Source organism: Chrysemys picta, chromosome 14 (genome assembly GCF_011386835.1).
Source record: "Chrysemys picta bellii isolate R12L10 chromosome 14, ASM1138683v2, whole genome shotgun sequence".
NCBI lineage: Eukaryota > Metazoa > Chordata > Testudines > Emydidae > Chrysemys > Chrysemys picta.
Genome location: NC_088804.1, coordinates 2,305,434 through 2,326,449, shown reverse-complemented (window position 1 = coordinate 2,326,449; position 21,016 = coordinate 2,305,434). Strand labels below are relative to the sequence as shown.

At 48.9% G+C, this 21,016-nt stretch overlaps 1 protein-coding gene across 12 annotated transcripts in view; it reads right to left on the bottom strand.

Moving 5' to 3' along the window:
* Positions 1 to 17,010, bottom strand: part of ACD (ACD shelterin complex subunit and telomerase recruitment factor) — a 33,058-nt gene extending 16,048 nt beyond the window's left edge. For 6 of the 12 annotated variants that reach the window (XM_024112669.3, XM_024112670.3, XM_008176164.4 and 3 more), the window contains exons 1-5: positions 16,724 to 17,009; positions 14,673 to 14,768; positions 10,665 to 10,794; positions 2,798 to 2,913; positions 817 to 907 (exon numbers count right to left, since the gene is read on the bottom strand). In XM_024112669.3, the coding sequence (XP_023968437.2) occupies positions 817 to 907; positions 2,798 to 2,913; positions 10,665 to 10,794; positions 14,673 to 14,768; positions 16,724 to 16,794 (504 nt within the window). In that variant the 5' untranslated portion in view covers positions 16,795 to 17,009. Of the gene's footprint in view, positions 1 to 816; positions 908 to 2,797; positions 2,914 to 10,664; positions 10,795 to 14,672; positions 14,769 to 16,171; positions 16,429 to 16,723 lie in introns of those variants that run through there. The other 6 variants (XM_024112671.3, XM_065567783.1, XM_065567784.1 and 3 more) reach the window with 3 other exon arrangements.
* Positions 17,011 to 21,016: the final 4,006 nt, after the last annotated feature.

The following is a 21,016-nucleotide window of genomic DNA, read 5'->3' as shown; positions in this document are numbered from 1 at the left end:
CTCTAGCCCAAAGCAAGGGTTAAGCCTCATAAACACGGCTGGAGGCCCTGGCAGGCAGCAGCTACTGGGGTCACTCAATGTGTTGCTAGAGCAGAATGAGTTTACATGTGCACCATCCGTCTCTGTTGTGAACATGGGGTGAACCAGAGGCTATGGAACTAGACTTGGATGTGTGGAGAGGCTCATGTACCTTCCTTTGAGGATCCAGAATCTATTCCTTTCCCAGATAGCTCAATTCCCCCCTCCTCAAAATCCCCTCCTTCCCCCAAGCATTCTCCTCCTCAGTATTTTGCCATCAGGTCTGTGACACCCTGGCACCCCAGGGCATTCCTTAGGAACTGGGAGATGCCTTAGCTTTGCCTTCCCATGCAGGGGGTGGTTAAAGAACCTGTGTGTGTTGTGCTGCAGTTGGGTGTATCCCTACCTGCATGCATGCTGGAGAGGTCTTGAGAGTTTGTCACATCAGTACAGTATAAAGGGAGCCCAGGCTGGTGGGTCAGGCGGGCTCAGTGGTACCCCACTCCAGGTGGTATCCTGGAGGGAACTGTCACAACGTTGTAACATTTGCTGAACACCTCAGCCACACAACAAAGTGAGCCAAAGGGTTTCCAACTGCACAAAGGGAGCTACGCGCAGCTTACGTTTGATTCTGGGCCCTTGGTGAGGGCAGCTGCCTGTCCAACAGAAGGCATCTCAGCAGGATCCAAGAGCATTAGAATATCCAGAGAGCAGGGCACAGGGTCACCCTCGAGTACGACCCCCATCACTTTGCTCAGCAGGTGGATCCCATGGCCGCTGAGACAGACAGAGCCTTACCGCTTTGGTCTCCTCCAGGAAGCACACCATGTACTTCTGCAAGATGATAATCCTGCCAAGGATGTTGGAGAACCCGGACTGCAGTTGAACACTAGGAAACAGAGAGCAGCAAAACAAATTTGTGAGTGACAAATGGTCTCAAACGTGCATGAGCAGTTGGGCGATGGCCTGTGAGAGGACTCTAGAACCACTGCTCCAACTCAGCGGCGCTGTTAGAAATCGGCCTGTTGGGAGACTGTCAAACAAAGCGATCCCAAGTGCAGCACCGTGCTTAGAGCTGCGCGGCGTGCATGCTATTCGTGACTCCACTACTGACAACAGGCATGGCACTTTTCCCATCTGTAAAATGGGGAATTATAATATGTACCCGCCTTTGATGGGGAAGCGGAGGCAGACAGGTTAAGTAACTTGGCTCGAGGCCACAGCACTACTCAGTGGTGGAGCCAGGATTAAAATTTTCATGTTCCAGACCCATGTTCGGAACATGAGCCTTTGCTCCCAAGAGTTTTCCAACAGTCATTGCTGCAGAGCTCAGCTTGGTGCATGCCAGGAGAGAGCGAGACTGAGCCGTGATCCATCCGCTGCAAACATTGCGGCAGCAGCAGAGTCTGGACAAAGAACTGGCAGGCACTGGCTGATGATGTGAGGCAGAATCCTGCAGTAGGATGAGCTGCTTTATATCGGCAAGGGATGAATTGCTGCCTGCATGACTGAGAAGTTCAGGCTAAGCCACAGGGCAGTCTCTAGTCTGTGGTTTGCCCTAGTGCTGTTAGCTGATGTCCAGCGCACAGCTGCACTTACATAGCCAGGCAACACCCAGTGTCACAAGAGCAATCATCCTGCGTGTTTACATAAAGCTTTTCTTGCCTTGCTCTCAAACCCCTTTGGTTTGAGTATTATCCCCATTTTACAGATGAGGAGATGAAGGCTCAGAGGGGAAGTGACCTGCCCCAGGACACAGCAACAGAATTGGAACCAGAACTCAAATCTTGCGACTCCGATGCCTAGCGACTGGATGCTGCTGCACGCCTCAGAAGCACCACTCACTCTGAGGAGTGTATATCGGACTAAGGCTGCTAACAGGAGGCTCAAACGTTCACTTAATTCCACATACACTCACAGAGCTCCTCTGCTGGCTGGGGATCCAAGTGTTTCTGGCGCAAACACCCAGTTCTCTAAGCTGGGAGAAGCCCCCTGGCTTGGAAAATGATCATGAGGGACAATGTCTGTCTCTGGAAGCGAGACACTGAGAACATCAGCAGGATGTTTGCTGCCCATGTCTTCTCTTCCACTGACAGACAGACATTTCGCTTAGAGCTAGCGGATAAGTAGAAAGGCAACATTGCAGAAATGGCAAAAGTGTTTTCCTTCCATTGTTTTTCCTAAAGGGCCGATTCCCAAATTTTCCACACACAAAAATGGTAATTCTGCCTTTGAAAATGAAATTGGAGAATGGGGCGACTTTCAAACCTTGTGCTGAGCAAAATGAACACAGCTCCTTACACCTCAGACCAGCTTGTAGCCAGCGGAGTCCCAAGGAGGATTATAGACCAATATAATCCCTTTACCCACGTTGGGGGTGGCACATAGAGCAGCCCTACACAGACTGTTTAGGACAGGAAGTGAAGGACATCAGATCCAACTGAAACTGCAGGGGGAAGTTAGAGAGGCAGAATGGAACCACCTGAAGTTACCAGGAGCACTGGTGTCCTGGCCAAATTCTGACTCCTGTGTAAAGTGCCACTGCACAATAAGCAGGACCTCAGCCGAAACTCAACTCACAGGCAGCACAGTTTGCAGCACAGCACCTGCAGTGTCATGCTGGGACAGTAGAGAAGTTACTTCCAGCAGCACCTGGGCTTTCCACATAGGCTCTCACCCAGCTACTGATTTAGCCCAACCCAACTTTCAATGAGAACCTGGCCGCCAGCTGCAATGCACAATTACCCCAGCAAGGGTCGACCGACAAGGTGAAACCCACCATTCTGCCATCTGCACAGCTTCCGGGGAGACCACCACCCGGATGTAGTAGGACCCATCTGAGATGTGCAGGACGGCGGCACTGCCTTGGTCTGCAGCCTTCAAGTCACTCACAACCTATCGAGAGATTGGGAAAACAAACAAACATGGGCTTGACTCTTCCATCATCCTCGAGGAGCAGAGCTAGCGTTCAACACTGCTCCCAGCAAGACAGCCAGGGCAGGGGATGCTGCAGACACTCGGGCCCCCTTTACGAGCACTCACCATGAAGTCAGTGCATTAAATTCACCCCTGAAGTCACAGGAGCTCTGCATCTGCCCATGCCTGCCTGGCAGGGAATCACACTTAGGAGGAGCAGCAGATGGAAACAGCGGGGGTCATGAGAGTGCTACTCCTCAGGCTGGGTAACAGCAGGAGCTACCCACAGGGAGGAGAGAGAATCAGGCGAGGGGCAAAGGAGGGGTGGCCCCACCAGCCAGAGACTTAGAGAACGTTGTCAGCAGGAAGCCAGGCAGGAGGGGGCCGGGGAAGGCTGTGGGCAGGAGCCCTGCAGGGAAGCAGAGTGAGAAGCATGGCGACTGCCCTGGCTCTAAGGCAGTTCCTTGCTTAGTGGTGCTTCCCCATGGTCACATGACACCAGTCCCAGGTTGGGTCAGAAAGGCCCCTTGAGAGGAAGCAGCCAGAGCTGGGAAGTATTGCACGGAGGCCTGTCCAGGGTTACAAGAGTCCAGCTCGGCCTGTTACATGAAATTGTTTATAAAAGTCAGCAAACGTTAGAGACCGCCAGACTGGGTTAGCATCACACAGAGGGACTGTGCCCAGGGGCTGTGTGACGGTAATGACTGGTAAATGCAGGAAGAATGGAATCGGAAATTAACAGACCAAAATTGGTATGTTGGAAAGTAAACCTCCCCCGTAGTCACAGTAATGAGGGGATGGGCTATTGTGCACACCACTCTCTTTTGGGGTCCCTAAAAATAGGCTCTGAAAGGGCTCAGAGCACCAGGGATGGCTGGACTGGAAGGAGCACGCTTTACCCTCCTGGCTGGGACCTTGGGAGCTGCTATGACACCAATGGACCTTCATCATCCCGGTCCTGAAAGGCATTCTGAGCAGCCCCAGCCAGAGAGGGAACTGACAACATTGGGCTCCAGCTAAACCCTGAACACACCCTGTTCACACCCCCACCCTGAAGTGTCTTTTTCCTTCCCGTCTCTCACTCTTTTTCTATCTTCTGTCTAGAGTCTGGCTTAGACAACGCCATTTTTTGCAGCACTGCTCTGAGCCTGCGACCAGAAAAGGCAGCTGAAAGCAATGCCCTAAACAGCCCGACATTGGTACGAGTTTGCCAGGTCTCAGCATGGCTGATCAGACCACATGTTTCTCCAGCAAAGAGGTTGCAAGTGAAAGTCAGCACCAAAGACAGAGCTGCATCTTCTATCTTTGCTGTTCTTTTTGCCCTCTTTTGTCTTGCTTTATCATAAGGAAGCAAGACTGGACTTCCACCAAAACAACTGCAGCTCATTTCAACTCATCTGTTTAATTTCCCCCCAAAAGGACATTTATCATCATCTTTAACACAATTTAAAAACTGTCAGGTGCTCTTCCTTAGAAGAAGCTTTCTACAGCGAAAGGGAAAGGGAGGAAGAGATACTGTTAAAATGAAAGCCTTACTTCATACTCTCCTTTCTAAATGCTCTCGCTGTGTTTCCTTCTTTTTTTGTATCTTTAATAAAAGGTTTAAAACAATTTACTGGCTGTTGTCCTGGGACTTAGCAGGTTTCTGTGCTCAAAACCCCAAGCAATGCTTAATGTTTAATGTCAGACAGTGACAGAGTCATGTTAACACCCTTGACTTGCTGGGCTCATTTATTCCATCGGAATTAACACAGCAGAAGGAAGACTGGTCATAGAGGAAAAGAGGGAGTGCAGAAGAGAGGCAGGGGGATGGGGGTCCCATTCAGGAGAGGAAAGGGGGCTAATTCAGGACAGATGGCAAGAGGGAGCAGATGACTGGCAGGAGTGAAGAAAAAGTTGTTTGGAATTTCTAAGGCAGGCGGCAAACTCCCCTGTGATCAGTTTGCATGAGAGCAGCTCAGGGGTGTACATCGGCAGAGGAAGGGGGTTCACTAGAGCTGGGAAGGAAACTGTTTTTCCATCCCACAAACAATTTTGAGATTATTACCGCTCAGTAATAACCACAGGGGAATTAAATTTAACATCCCTGTAGAGGGGAAAATACCGAAGAAACCCACCACAGTAGCATTTAACTTCAAAAAGGGGAACGACACACAAATGAGGAAGCTAGTTAAATAAAAATTAAAATATACAGTCACAGGAGTGAAATGCCTGCAAGCTGCATGGAGGAGCATAATAGAGGCTCAAACTAAATGAATATCACAAATAAAGAAACCAAAAAACAAAAACAGCAAGACCATCAAAAGAAATGCCATCATGGCTAAACAACAGAATAAAAGAGGCAGTTAGAGACAAAAAGACATTGCTTAAAAATTGGAAGTTAAATCCTACTAAGGAAAACAGAAAGGAGCATAAAATCTGGCAAGTCAAGTTTAAAAGTATAACTAGGTAGGCCAAAAAAAGAATTTGAAGAGCAACTAGCAAAAGACACACACACACACACACACACTTAAGTACATCAGAAGCAGGATGCTTGCCAAACAATCAGTGGGGCCACTGGACGATCAAGATGCTAAAGGAGCACTCAGGGAAAACAAGGCCATTGTGGAGAAATTAAATGAATTATTTTCATCTGAAGAGGATGTGAGGGAGATTCCCACACCTGAGCCATTCTTTTGAAGTGACAAATCTAAGAAGCTGTCCAGAATGAGGTGTCAGTAGAGGAGATTTTGGAACAAAATGATTAAACAAAGAGTAGTAAGTGACCAGGACCAAATGGTATTCATCCAAAAGTTTCAAGAAACTCAAATATGAAATTGCAGAACTTCTAACTGTGGTATGTAATCTGTTACTTAAACAAGCCTCTGTACCTGATGACTGGAGGGTAGCTAATGCAATGCTGATTTTTTAGAAAGTTTTCAGTTTCAGTTACAAGTCGCTTAGCGTAACTTCAGTACCAGGCAAATTGGTTACAGTAAAGAACAGAATGATCAGACACAGAGACGAACAGCATATGCTGGGGAACAGTCAACATGACTTTTGTGAAGGGAAATCATGTCTTGCAAATCTGTTAGAATTCTTTGAGGTATCAACACGAGGTGGACAAGGGTGATCTAGTGGATATAGTGTACTTGGACTTGCAGAAAGCCTTTGACAAGGTCCCTCCCCAAAGGCTTGTAAGCAAACTAAGCTGTCATGGGATAAGAGGGAAGGGCCTCTCATGGATCAGTACCTGGTTAAAAGATAGGAAACAAAGGGTAGAATAAATGGTCAGTGGAGAGAGGTAAACAGCTGGGTCTCCGTTCAGCATAGAATCATAGAAGATTAGGATCGGAAGAGACCTCAGGAGGTCATCTAGTCCCACCCCCTGCTCAAAGCAGGACCAACACCAACTAAATCCCAGCCAGGGCTTTGTCAAGCAGGGCCTTAAAAACCTCAAGGATGGAGATTCCACCACCTCCCTAGGGAACCCATTCCAGTGCTTCCCCTCCCCGCACCCAGTGAAATAATGTTTCCTAATATCCAACCTGGACCTCCCCCACTGCAACTTGAGACCATTGCTCCTTGTTCTGTCATCTGCCACCACTGAGAACAGCCGAGCTCCATCCTCTTTGGAACCCCCCTTCAGGTAGTTGAAGGCTGCTATCAAATCCCCCCTCATTCTTCTCTTCTGCAGACTAAACAAGCCCTGTTCCCTCAGCCTCTCCTCATAAGTCATGTGCCCCAGCCCACTGATCATTTTCGTTGCCCTCCACTGGACTCTTTCCAATTTGTCCACATCCTTTCTGTAGTGGGGGGCCCCAAAAGTGGATGCAATATTCCAGATGTGGCCTCACCAGTGCCGAAAAGAGGGGAATAAATCATTTCCCTCGATCTGCTGGCAATGCCCCTACTTATACAGTGTTAGCCTTCTTGGCGCAACAAGGGCACACTGCTGACATATCCAGCTTCTCATCCACTGTAACCCCTAGGTCCTTTTCTGCAGAACTGCTGCCTAGCCATTCGGTCCCTAGTCTGTAACAGTGCATGGGATTCTTCCGTCCTAAGTGCAGGACTCTGCACTTGTCCTTGTTGAACCTCATCAGATTTCTTTTGGCCCAATCCTCCAATTTGTCTAGGTCACTCTGGACCCTATCCCTACCCTCCGGTATATCTACCTCTTCCCCCAGCTTAGTGTCATCTGCGAACTTGCTGAGGGTGCAGTCCATCCCACCACTCAGATCATTAATAAAGATGTTGAACAAAACTGGCTCCAGGACCGACCCCTGTGGCACTCCGCTTGATACCAGCTGCCAACTAGACATCGAGCCGTTGATCACTACCCAGTGAGCCCAGCTCTCTAGCCAGCTTTCTATTCACCTTATAGTCCATTCATCCAGCCCATACTTCTTTAACTTGCTGGCAAGAATACTGCGGGAGTATATATAGTCATAACCGTCATAAATGATCTGGGAAAAGGGGTAAACAGTGAGGTGGCAAAATTTGCAGATGATACAAAACTACTCTAAATAGTTAAGTCCAAAGCTGATGCGAAAACTATAGAACCCAAACCACCAAAAAAGAAAATCAACCTTCTCCTGGTGGCATTGGACTCAGATGATGAAAATGAACATCCGTCCGTTCGCACTGCTTTGGTCATTATCAAGCAGAACCTATTATCAGTATGGATGCATGTCCTCTGGAATGGTGGTTGAAGCATGAAGAGACATATGAATCTTTGGCGCATCTGGCATGTAAATATCTTTTGACGCCGGCTACAACAGTGCCATGAGAACGCCTGTTCTCACTTTCAGGTGACATTGTAAACAAGAAGCGGGCACATTATCTCCAGTAAATTGTAACCAAATTTGGTTGTCTGGGCAACTGGCTGAAGTAGGACTGAATGGACTGGTAGGTTTTACACTGTTTTATTTTTCAATGCAGTTATTTTTTGTACATAATTCTACATTTGTAAATTCAACTTTCATGATAAACAGATTGCACTACAGTACTTGTATGAGGTGAATTGAAAAAATACTATTTCTTTTGGTTTTTTTACAACACAAATATTTGTAATAAAAAAATATAAAGTGAGCACTATACACTTTGTATTCTGTGTTGTAACTGAAATAAATATATTTGAAAATGTAGAAAACATGATTCCAGGATTGTTTAATCACACAATTGATTGCGATTAATCTTTTTAATCACTTGACAGCCCTAATTAGAACTGGATAAAGTAAAGAGAAGGGCAACAAAAATTACTGGAGAGATTAAAAAGACTGGGACTGTTCAGTTTAGAAAAGAGAGGACTAAGGGCAGATATGATAGAGGTCTATAAAATCATGACTGGTGTGGAGAAAGCAAATAGGGTAAATAACACTTCCTTTTCATATAACACAAGATCCAGCAGGCACCATATGAAATTAATACGCACCACGTTTAAAACAAACAAAGGAAGTACTTATTCACACGATGCACAGCCAAAGGATGATGTGAAGGCCAAAGTATAAGTGGTTTCAAAAAAGAATGAGGTAAGTTCATGGGGGATAAGTCCATCAATGGCTATTAGCAAGATGGTCAGGGATGCAATCCCATGTCCAGGGTGTCCCTAAACCTCTGACTGCCAGAACCTGGGAATGGGCGACAAGGAATGGATTATTTGATAATTGCCCTGTTCTGTTCATTCCCTCTGAAGCACCTGGCATTGGCCACTGTCGGAAGACAGGATACTAGGCTAGAAGGATATTGGTCTGACCCAATACAGCCGTTCTTATGTTGATTTAAACAAAAATTCCCATCCCAAATTGGGATAAAAAGTCAAAATCTCAAAAATATTTGCAAACTGAGCATCCAAAAATAATAATAAATCAGTTTGGATCAATTCATAGGCCTGGTCCCCACTAAGTCCCCACTTCGGACTAAGGTACGCAAATTCAGCTACATTAATAACGTAGCTGAATTCGAAGTACCTTAGTCCGAACTTACCGCGGGTCCAGACGTGGCACGGAGGCTCCCCCGTCGATGCCGCGTACTCCTCTCGCTGAGCTGGAGTACCGGCGTCGACGGTGAGCACTTCCGGGATCGATCCCAGAACATCGATTGCCTGCCGCCGGACCCTCCGGTAAGTGAAGACGTACCCTTAGAATCATAGAAGATTAGGGTTGGAAGAGACCTCAGGAGGTATCTAGTCCCACCCCCTGCTCAAAGCAGGACCAACACCAACTAAATCATCCCAGCCAGGGCTTTGTCAAGCCTGACCTTAAAAACCTATAAGGATGGAGATTCCATCTCCCTAGGTACCATCTCCCCCTCAGCCCCCCCCCCTCCCCAGTTGAAGTGTTTTGTTTCAATTCTGACCTTTTTCATATTTTTACTATAAATTAACTTCACTTTTGGAATGAATAGTGGCTTCTAACTGAAAAACTGAACTTTTTCTTTAGAAAATGTCAAAATGAAACATGAGACACAAGGTGGGTGAAGTTTTATTGGACCAATGTCTGTTGGTGAGAGACAAGCTTTTGAGCTTACACAAGCCCATCTTCAGGTCTGTGGGGCTCAAAAGCTTGTCTCTCTCACCAATGGAAGTTGGTCCAATAAAAGATATTCCCTCGCCCATCTTGTCCCTGATACCATGGGACCAACACGGCTACAATAATCCTGCATAAAACAAAACATGGACAAATCAAACTTTTTTCTGAAACGAGAACTTTGTCAAAATTGACCCTTTCCTGCGACAAGTTTTGATTTAGATGAATTGACGTTTTCCAAAGAAAAAAAAAAGTTTTATTGAAAAATTCCCAACCAGCCTCAGGCATCACAGCCTCCGTCTTCTCTTATGACATTAATGACACAAACTACGCTCACCCCTCACACACACTCTGGTCTTAGTGAGGCCAAGGCACTTCCTGCCCCATTCTCCACCAGCTATGCCTCTGTAGTTCGTGGGCGTGTCTCCACGGTGACTGCAGCATGTGTAGACATAGCCAAGCTAAGCTGGCTCAAGTAACAATAGCAGTGAAACCACGGCAGCACGGGAGGCAGCCGCTCAGGGTCCCACCATGACTTCACTGCGATTCGTGCTAGAGCTAGCTTTGATCTAGCTTGGGTACATCTACACGTGCTGCGATCATACTCCTGACTGCAAGATAGACATACCCTGCAAACCCCTCAGGGCAGGCACCGGTCTCTATCCAGTGTTCAAATAACAAGAGTGGGACGAGACCCAGATCTAGGAAGGGAAGGGGCAGCACCATTGCAGCAGGTGTGGGAGTGCTGTGGGAAAGGGCTGCCTTGCCCAGCTGGCTAGCGACCACCTCAGGCTGATGGAAAGAGCAGCAGCACCATGCGCTTCAGGGCTCAGACATGGGAGGGGCAAAAAGAGATCTCAGCCCATCCCCACCCAAAAAGCCGAAAGAGAAATGCCATGGGGCGGGAGAGAACCAGACAAAGAACTGGCAGGCACGTGGGAGAGAGAGAACCAGAGCCCCAGGAGGGAGTTCAATTTTAGAGCGAGATGGTGTGTGGGGAGCTGGAAAGACCAGCCCTCTAATGTGTCTCAGTTCCCTACCCTTTCTGGGGGAGGGGCAATGAACCTGCACCATGTCCTCCTGGCTAGCCCTCGGGGAGCCCAGTGAGTGGAGCCCTGCAGAAACGCTCAAGCCACGGTGACATCCCACAGCAGAGGTTTACCCTGTCCAACAGGGCACTGGGAAGAGGCAAGTGATGCACAGCAAGTCCCAGTCACTTACTTTCAGGATATGCCCAGGCACCTGAGTATTTCTGGAGTCCAACTGTTCGTATTTCATCAAGAGGTTCAAAATCCAAGGCTGGAGGACGTAGACTTTAGGGACAGACAGCCACCTCCTCTCGTCGTCTAACCTGAGAGAGAAGAGGCAGGGGGGTCAGGTCTGAAGACAGGGAAGTGTGAAGTCTGCAGCTTCAGCCCAGAGTTCAGAGACACGTACAAAACAGCAGAAAGGCCAGCAGTTGCCTCCAGCTCTCACTGGCAACAGCTCAGTGACCATTAGGAAAGATGGATCAGGTCCCTTCCCTGGGCAGGACCCTGCACATGGATCTCACCAGCATTCCTTCTCTGGCTGTCCGGGCAAGCCATCCTGTTGCATCTTTAATGCATACAGCTATTTGCGGTCCCTCCATGGCTGCTATTTAAATCCCACCGCAAAGGGCTGGTGACCCCTCGCAGTACAGTCGAGCAGAAACAGCTACCCATGCTTACCCCAAAGTGTCCATCCTTCTAGTAGGGAAGGCCACAGATCTCACCCAGCTGAAGAAAACATCTGACCTCTGGACTGTATCTCAAGAGCTGTTTTTTGACTGAGGAGAATAGGTTCCCTGCAGTAATTGACTGTAATGGGAGGGTATTAATTCCTCATTGTTCATGACAAATTAATTTATTATTGATATTGGCAGAGCACTTCGGAGCCCCAGCCATGGCCCCAGCCCCCGCTGTGCCAGGCACTGGGCAGGCACAGAACAAAATGAGCTTACAGTTTCAATATTAAAAATAAAGTAACTCTTCTAAAGCTGCTTTGGCAATTCTCTTGTTCAGGGACTGAGCCACAACTTCCCATGCCTTGCCCAACAGGCCCGATTCTGGGCTCCAGGCAGGCTGGAGACCTACTGGAGGGGAACTACAGAGCTTCCTGTTAGAAGAAAGGGGATTTGCAGGTACACATGGATGATTTCCCTGTGTCTAATCCCCTTTTTATTCTACCGTAAGTATTTCTATGGTATTTGAGCACTTCCCAGGCTTTGATGTATTTCTCCCCCCAATACCTCTGTGAGACAGGGCGCGGCTACTATCCACAATGGACAGAAACTGGAGCACCAACAGGTTGGGCCATGGGAAGTCTGTGCAGGAGAAGAGAACTCAAGCCTACTAGGCCATCCTTCCCATCAGGTTTTACAGCAGTCACCGTGTGCAGCTCTGTGACCGGCTGCATCACTCAGCAACAGGCAGTGCTTGAACAGCAGGCCTGCGCGTCCTTCACTGTGCAGCTTCAAGGGATGGTACCACACTGAGCTCCCTCCCCGCCTTCTCTCAGACGCCCCTTCCCAGAACGCGTCAGCCATAACCCAGGCTATCGCAGCCCGGCTGTTCCACAGCACAGCCGGAGGGAAGAGGTCGCTAGCAGCTGCCGTGGGGGCTTGTGACCCCTCTCCCATTCCCCACCTCCAGTCTCTGCTGAAGGGCATTTACTCAGCCATGACAAGCGCCACACACAAACGTGCCTACCCCCGGGTTCCTCGCTCAGGGAGAAGTGCCATGATTTCATAGAATATCAGGGTTGGAAGGTGTGACAGTGTACCCCATAAGGCTTTATAAATAAATAAATAAATAAATGGAGATATCCCATCTCCTAGAACTGGAAGGGACCTTGAAAGGTCATCGAGTCCAGCCCCCTGCCTTCACTAGCAGGACCAAGTACTGATTTTGCCCCAGATCCCCAAGTGGCCCCCTGAAGGATTGAACTCACAACCCTGGGTTTAGCAGGCCAATGCTCAAACCACTGAGCTATCCCTCCCCCATTTAAATGAATGTATGATATAACTGGAATAGGGGTTTGCTACATATGCCATGTAACATATCTATGTAAAGGTTATGATCTACTGGTTATGTTCATCCTAGTTGTATGCAGGCACCATTTGTGTGTTCAAAGTTATGAACATTGGCTGTATAATTGCTTGATTTCTAAGTAGCCTTAGGCCTTGGCTACACTTGCGGATTCACAGCGCTGCCGCGGATTCACAGCTCTCTCACAGCGCTGCAAGTACTCCACCTCTCCGAGGGGAATAGCTTGCAGTGCTGCGAGCGAGCGTGCAGCGCTGCAGGCGCTGATTACACTGACGCTTTACAGCGCTGCACTCGCTGCGCTCAGAGGAGGTGTTTTTTCACACCCCTGAGCGCAGCAAGTGCAGCGCAGTGAATTGCCAGTGTAGCCAAGGCCTTAGTTAGAACATTTGGTCACTTCTTGGGAAAGAAATGTGCAAATTAGGTGCTCAATCAGGAAGCACTTAACAGACAAAAGAGCTTGGAAGGCTCCAATCCACATAAGAAGTCTACCTGAGGACGTTCAAGGTAACATGTGGGTAATGGCTGCTACCTGCAAGTCCTGAGTCATGCATGGGCATGTTACTTGCCCATGTGATTCTGGATCTCCATTTTGTGACTGGATTCTACACAGGGTGAGGAGGAGGTCTCCACCCACAAGAGAAAGTCTATTTAAACCCCTGGGAGACCCCTCCATTTTGTCTTCAGCTGGCTAAAGAAGGAGCCTCTCCACCCCCCAGAATACTGGAAGGGAACTGGAACAAACGACAGTAACTACAGAGCGTGTGAGGGATTGCTGGACCCAGGCTAAAAGGAGATTAGCCTGTAAAACGGAGCATTCTGGAACTGGTGAGGATCTTATCTGTATTCAGTGTTTGATTAGACATGGATTTGCATGTTTTATTTTATTTTGCTTGGTGACTTACTTTGTTCTGTCTGTTACTACTTGGAACCACTTAAATCCTATTTAATAAAATCACTTTTTACTTAGTAATTAACTCAGAGTATGTATTAATACCTGGGGGAGCAAACAACTGTGCATCTCTCTCTATCAGTGTTATAGAGGACGAACAATTTATGAGTTTACCCCGCCTAAGCTTTATACAGGGTAAAACGGTTTTATTTGGGTTTAGACCCCATTGGGAGTTGGGCATCTGAGTGTTAAAGACAAGCACACTTCTGTGAGCTGTTTTCAGGTAAACCTGCAGCTTTGGGGTGAGTAATTCAGACCCTGGGTCTGTGTTGGAGCAGACGGGAGTGTCTGGCTCAGCAAGACAGGGTGCTGGAGTCCTGAGCTGGCAGGGAAAACTGGAGCAGAGGTAGCCTTGGCACATCAGTTGGCAGCTCTCAGGGGGGTTTCTGTGATCCAACCCGTCACAGAAGGGACCTCAGGAGGTCATCTAGTCCAACCCCCTGCTCAAAGCAGGACCAATCACCAGACAGATTTTTACCCCAGATCCCTAAATGACCCGCTCAAGGATTGAACTCACAACCCTGGGTTTAGCAGGCCAATGCTCAAACCACTGAGCTATCCCTCAGTACTGCCCCTTTGACAGGAATTCCTGCCCAGCTGGTCCCCTCTGTGCAGGGCAGCACTAGTCTGAGACTCCCGCGCGTCCCTATAGGGCTGCCCAAAGTGCTATTCAAAGCCCCTCAACCCCTCCCTGAGGGCAGAAATGCAGGATTTTCAGCCCTATGCTCCCTGGGCTCTTAGATGAGCTGGGTTTGGGAGCCTGGCGCACGAGGAGGGACGGAAAGAGACCAAATCCCAACGTCGCCTTGGTGTTGGCCTGCATAACAGATGAGGGAGTAGCTCATGTTGGCCCAGTATTTGTCCTGCACACAAGAGACCATTTACCCTGCTCCCCATTCAGGGCCCGAGTCTACCGGGCGCTACAGGCATTCCACACTTCACAATCCCATGGGGTAGCCAGTTCTCCACACACAGGAGACACAGAGCCAGCATGTCTTTGTAGGTAAAGGTCGCTGGCCGAGATCGTGAGGGGAGAGCGCTACGTGAAGGAAGGCCAGCATGGCGATAAAGCAGCACGCTCAGTAGCAGAGACCTGGGCATACAGCACATACATGGGCATTCTGCATGCAAAGACGGAAAGTGGGAGGCTGGCCTCTCTACAAGGGCATGGGTGAGGTAGCTGCGTGCCTGGCGTGGGATGTACAATCTTACCGCTGCATTCCTTCGCCCTCTGGAATTCGGTCAGGGTTCTTTGCTTGGAAGATCGTAGACCTCGGAAGGTAACACACACTCAAACCGCTGACATGCCTGCAACCACGAGAGAGACAAAGCAGGTAAAGCAATGTCTGTTATGAATCAACTTGCGTTGGAGAAAAGGGCAGCTTTTGAGCTTCAGGTAGCTCTCCTTCAGGTCTCGGGAAGGTAGCCAGTGTCCAAGCTAAAAACATGGTGGGATAGCGGTCTCTGAACCACTTATGCTTAACAAGCTGTCCCACCATGTATTTAACTTGGACACTCTGATCACCTTCCCCGGACATGAAGAAGACTCTGAAGCTCCAAAGACTGTCCCTTCCACCAACAGAAGTTGTCCCAAGAAGAGGTATCACCTCCCCCACCTTGTCTCTTTAATATCCTGGAACCAACACGGCTACAACAACCCTGCAATTAACCATGTCACCCCCTTAGCTGTGTGCGGGAATTTCCTTTGTTTCCCCACACTCTGTTGGAGAACAGCCCAATTCCTGTAACCCGCCCTAGGAGGCCCACAAGAGGGAAGGCCTGCTCTAGTGCACCATAGGGAGCATGAGCGGGGGAGAAATGAGTTGATTAATGCTGTTGGGATAACATGCAATAGTGGGAACCATTTTATACATTTCCACAAACTTGGTCACCTGCAGGCTGGCATTTGGGGGATAGAAAAGGAAAGGACGTAGAGATATTCCAGCCACAGATGAAGATTTCTTCAAATGCCTTGAAGAGGAAAGTGTTCTCTAAAGCAGCTCGCTGGTTCATCTCATTGCAGCGTACAGGAATTAGGCAGACTGTTTTACAGCAGTTTGTGAGCCTTCTCGTGGAGCTCACTGTGTTCTTTGCTTTAGATTTGAGCTTGGCATTAAGTGTTAATTTCTGTTAGTCTTAAAGGTGCCACAGGACCCTCCGTTGCTTTTTACAGATTCAGACTAACACGGCTCCCCTCTGATACTTGAAGCCTCAAACATTAAGCCACAGCATTAAGCTAGGTCTTGGATGTTTGTCTGTAGGCAATGAAAATGGTTATTTGGGAGCCTGCTGGGTCCAATTTCTTCATTTTTGTTGTGTTCAGAGAAAAATACAAGACTAATCATAAATATTTTATATCTGTGACAATTAAACACATTTTGATACATTTAGACATTTTTCCTGTTTTTAATCAGTCTAAGGACAAGCCTGGCTTGCTATAGAGAGGCTTGGCAGAAACTGACTTTTTTCCCCCACTTACAATTTCAACAGATAATATCAATGTTGATTTTTAAGCATTGTTTTAGATTTCTATCTATTTAAATTCTCCTGGTTGTGGGAAATTACTGGGGTGGGGAAGGTCAGACACTTATTTAATGACACCAGATGTTGAGATTCAGAAAGTTAAAGCTATATAAACCGTTAAACCACAAATTGTCAATCTCACCTGTGAAAATACACAAAGTAAATATCCTTAAATCAACAAACCCTACCTGTTTTTACAATTCATTCGCTAGTCCATTTGTGACAAGCCTAAATCACTGGATTTGGTCTCTAAGTTCTCGAAAAGCATTTTTCTTACGTTGCCTAGCTGTACATTGAATTATTGATGGAAATATTTTTTCAGTGTGTGTGTTAAAATCGACATTTACTGCCTGGCCATAGACGGTCTCTATCATTTCGGCGAAAGGGTTACAGCTGGGTTTGCCACCAATTGGCTGGCTGCTGGTTGTCGTTGACTGTAGGTTCCCTAACAAAGAAAACGAAAGAGAAAGTGGGGACAACACATCGGATCCAAGAAAAGCATCCAGCGGAGAGAAGCGGGGCAGTGAGCGCGTGGACTAGGAGCCCGGACTCCTGGGTTCCGACTGGGACATCTAGGAAATGGGGGTGACACTTTTACCCATATCCCGGCAGGCTTCAATCGCTTCCTGACTGCAAAGATCCCCGGCCAAAGGCCCGTCCCGAAGGCTGGGTACAGGCGCGACCCCCAGCAGCCCGGGCTGGGGGCGTTGCAGACGCTGCTCCTATTTGCACGCATTTACCTTTCAGTCAGGCCGGCGGGGGCCAGATCGCGCGGAGTTTGCGGCTTTTCCGGGCCCTCCGCCTCTCGCATCCTGGCGGCGGGGGAGCGGGGCGCTCACTGGGGCCGGGAGGCTGCGTCCCCTCCGCCGCCGGCAGCAGCAGGCAGGGGGTGCGCGGCGCTGGACATGGCCGAGGGGGAGCGGGGAGCGCAGCGCAGGCCGCGGCCGGGGGCAGGTTACAACAGCTGCAAAAACCCGCTCGCGGCCGCTGGGGAGGGGGGAGGCGCCTCTGGTGACCCCGGAAGGAAACGGCCGCGGAGCCTGTCCGAGTGGGCGGGGCCAGGCTGCGCCAGCCGTGCCCGGGGGGGGGGCGGCCATTGCTGTGTGGGGATGGAGCCGGGTTGCGTTTACACGCGGCGCGGCGCTAATGGCAAGAGTTGTGTGAGGCAGATGGGTGGGGAGAGCTTTGCAACCCGCGCCTGCACCGTGTCCTTGCCCAGGGCTGGCCGGGCCGGGGACCCCGGGGGGAGAGGTCCCATCCTCCAGGGCTCAGCCCTGGGGCTGGGCTGGTCTGAAAAGCCATAGCCCCGAGTCGCAGAGCAGCATGGAGACCCTCGTGTGCCAGCACCATCTCCCCCAACAGCTGACCGAGCACAGCGAGTTGGTTGCAGGGCTGTGTCACGCCCCTAAGGGTGTGTCTACACGGCTCCAGCACGGGGGGGGGGAGCTCTCCCAGCGCTGTAAAAAACCAGCTCCGCGGGGGGACGAGCTCCCAGCTAGCTACACCGCCCCTTACAGCGCTGACAATGAAGGACGCGCAAACAGAGGGCCTGATTTAGTCAGACATGATTTTGATAAACCATTTCTGCTGCACACTAATACTTGTGATATTAAACTGAAAGCTGTAATAATACAGGACCAAGAATGGAAAAGTCCTGTGATGCATTCAGCTGTGTCTAGGGACACCCCTTTCTGCATCAAGTTTGTATGGGGGGTGTGACGCTGTATGGAATCTGGGGGACACTTCAGGATAGCATGAATACCGATATTGTAAAATTTCAATGAGTTGTGCCAGGTATGCTGCGTAAGGTATTTGCAAAAATGTTGTAATTTCCCAAGTATGATCATCTTGTTTATATGTCTGGATCATCTTTGTATTCTGAGTTATAGATATGTAGGGTATATCTGTATTTCCAAACTTGTGCTGTGTTTCTGGGTGGCACCCCCAGACAGATTGGCATCAGTTCTAAGCCTGCTTGACAGCCCATCAAGGGACATCAACTGTACAATGAACCCATTGAAAGGAACAAGGACTACACTCAGCAAGCCATGCAGGGGCTGCCTATGGACAGAACTCTAAGACAGTAGTTCTCAAACTTTTGTACTGGTGACCCCTTTCCCATAGCAAGCCTCTGAGTGCCACCCTCCCCCCTTATAAATTAAAAACACTTTTTATATATTTAACACTATTATAAGTGTTGGATGCAAAGCGGGGTTTGGGGTGGAGGCTGACAGTTCGCGACCCCCCATGTAATAAACTCGCAACCCCCTGAGGGGTCCTGACCCCCAGTTTGGGAATCCCTGCTCTAAGGGCTAGTTTACACTGGCAGTGTTAAAGCGGCAGCACTTTAATGTGGCTGTGTAGTTGCAGCAGAGCGCTGTAAAAAAACCATCTCTATGAAGGGCGTGGCTCCCAGCGCTGGTGCACTGTCTACACTGGCGCTTTACAGCACTGAAACTTGCTGCACTCTGGGGTGTTTTTTCACACCCCTGAGCGAGACAGTTGCAGCGCTGTAAAGTGCTAGCATAGACAAGCCCTAAGGGTCTTCCATGCCATGTGCTGGACAGCTTGTGTTTGGGACACAAGTAGTACAAGCCACATGGCAAAAGGAATATAAAGGCAGCTGCATCATCTCAATTTTGTGTTCAGTCCTGCTTCTTACCTCTGGAGCAACCTCTACACAATGAAGCTCCGAACAAAGGACTGAATGACCCATCCAAGCTGTGGATGTGTTCCAGAGGGACTTCAAGCCAGTAAACTTACCAATACTGCTAAGAACCTGATATTTGGACTTTGAAGTCTTTGTGTGTGTGTGACTGCTTTACCATTTAACATCTCTCTCCTTGTTCTTTCTAATAATCCTTTAGATGCTAAAGAATTGGCTGGCAGCGTGGTATTTTGGGTAAGATCCAAACCTATACTGATCTGGTAACGTGGCTGACCCTTTGGGATCAGAAGAACATTTGGTATATGTGAGCAGAGTTTTTTAAATAACTTCTCACTGTACTGGACCTAGGTGCTGATTGGGAGCCAGAGAACTGGAATGCAATAAAGAGGACTGTGTATTTCCTTTTTTTCAACAGTCACACTGGTTAACGTCAGTGTTAACTATCACTCTTAGGGAGAATCTGCTTTTCCTTTTGTAGCCTGCCTGGACTGTGACATTTTCAGTGAGGGCTATGGCAGGCACCATGGGTCACAACTCCCGCAGGGATTTCTGCTGTGAATGTTCTGGCCCTGAGGGAAGGATTCTGTGGAAAACAGGCCTTTCCCTTGCTCCAATCCAGGCTCTGCTGTTCTGATGCTGCAGAGCTGATACAGAAGGCCTAAGGGTTCCTGGAGAGCATGCAGCAAAGTCAGCATTCTATGCTGCCGTAGCCTGGGGGACACGTCTTTCTCTCACAGCACCTTCCAATGGAAGGAAGAACGTGACACGTGAGTTGGAGTCTCTCCTTGGCTTACAGATAACCCATTTGGCAGTAACACAAGTGTGAACTCGGGAATGCAGTGCTGCTGTTTAGATGCCCCGCAAGATACTCACTCGTGAGAGGAAACAACACTGCGATTATCACTGGAGTCTGGCAATAAGGAAGAGGAGTTGGAAATTCTCATTGAGGAGGGGAACTGGGGAAACCTGGTGGGATGATGTGTGTGACTGGAATGCCCGTGTCACTGGTTACAACCCATATAGGAAGGGGAGAGAGGATGAAAATGGTAGGCTCGGTGGCACTGGATATTAGACTGTCATAACTGTAAAGGGAAGGGTAACAACCCTCCTGTGTACAATACCATAAAATCCCTCCAGGCCAAAGACACCAAAATCCTTTTATCTGTAAAGGGTTAAAAAGCTCAGGTAACCTGGCTGACACCTGACCCAAAGGACCAATAAGGGGACAAGATACTTTCAAATCTTGGTGGGGGGAAGGCTTTTGTTTGTGCTCTTTGTTTTGGGGGTTGTTCGCTCTTGGGATTAAGAGGGACTGGACATCAATCCATGCTCTCCAAATCTTTCTGAACTAGTCTCTCGTATTTCAGACTTGTAAGTAACAGCCAGGCAAGGCATGTTAGGTTTATCTTTGTTTTCTCAACTTGTAAATGTTCCTTTTGCTAGAGGGTTTACCTCTGTTTGCTGTAACTTTGAACCTAAGGCTAGAGGGGGTTCCTCTGGGCTCTTTGAATCTGATTACCCTATAAAGTTATTTTCCATCCTGATTTTACAGAGATGATTTTTGCCTTTCTTTCTTTAATTAAAAGCCTTCTTTTTAAGAACCTGATTAATTTTTCCTTGTTTTAAGATCCAAGGGTTTGGATCGGTGTTCACCAGGAAATTGGTGGAGAAGTCTCTCAGGGCTACCCAGGGAAGGGTTATAGTACTTGGGAGGGAGATATTCTGGGGGGGAGGTAGACAGAGTTTCCCAAATGACTCATAAATAATTTGGGTGGTGGCAGCAAAATCAGATCTAAGCTGGTAGTTAAGCTTAGAGGTTCTCATGCAGGTTCCCACATCTGTACCCTAGAGTTCAGAGTGGGAAAGGAACCTTGACAACACCTGTTTAAAGTTCTTGGTTATTGAGACCCCCAGGACCTTGAATGGACAGGGATCATGCTGGTAACTAACGCAGCCCAGCAGGGGAAGCAGTGGGGGGCTGGTACAGTTCACTGAATCCAAACCAGAGAGCAAGAGCTGTTTCCCCTTTAGCACTTGTCTGTGACTTGTAGGAAGACAATTGGGTTCAGGGGTGGCGAGTTATATAGGCCCATGGTGCCTGGGCTCCAGCAAATGGAGGACCCAGCTCCACCAATGTTCGGGGCTGGGTCTCTCCCCCAGCCTCGCCTGCCGTGCCCGCATGCCTCCCCCAGCACCGCCTGCTGCGCCCGCATGCCTCTCCCAGCCCCGCCTGCCGCACCTGCATGCCTCCCGCAGAGCGTCTCCCGGCCCCGCCTGCCGCACCCATCCCCCGGAGCGTCCCCCAGCCCCACCTGCCAGCCCCCTCCCCCAGAGAGTCCCCCAGCCTCGCCTGCCGCACCCATCC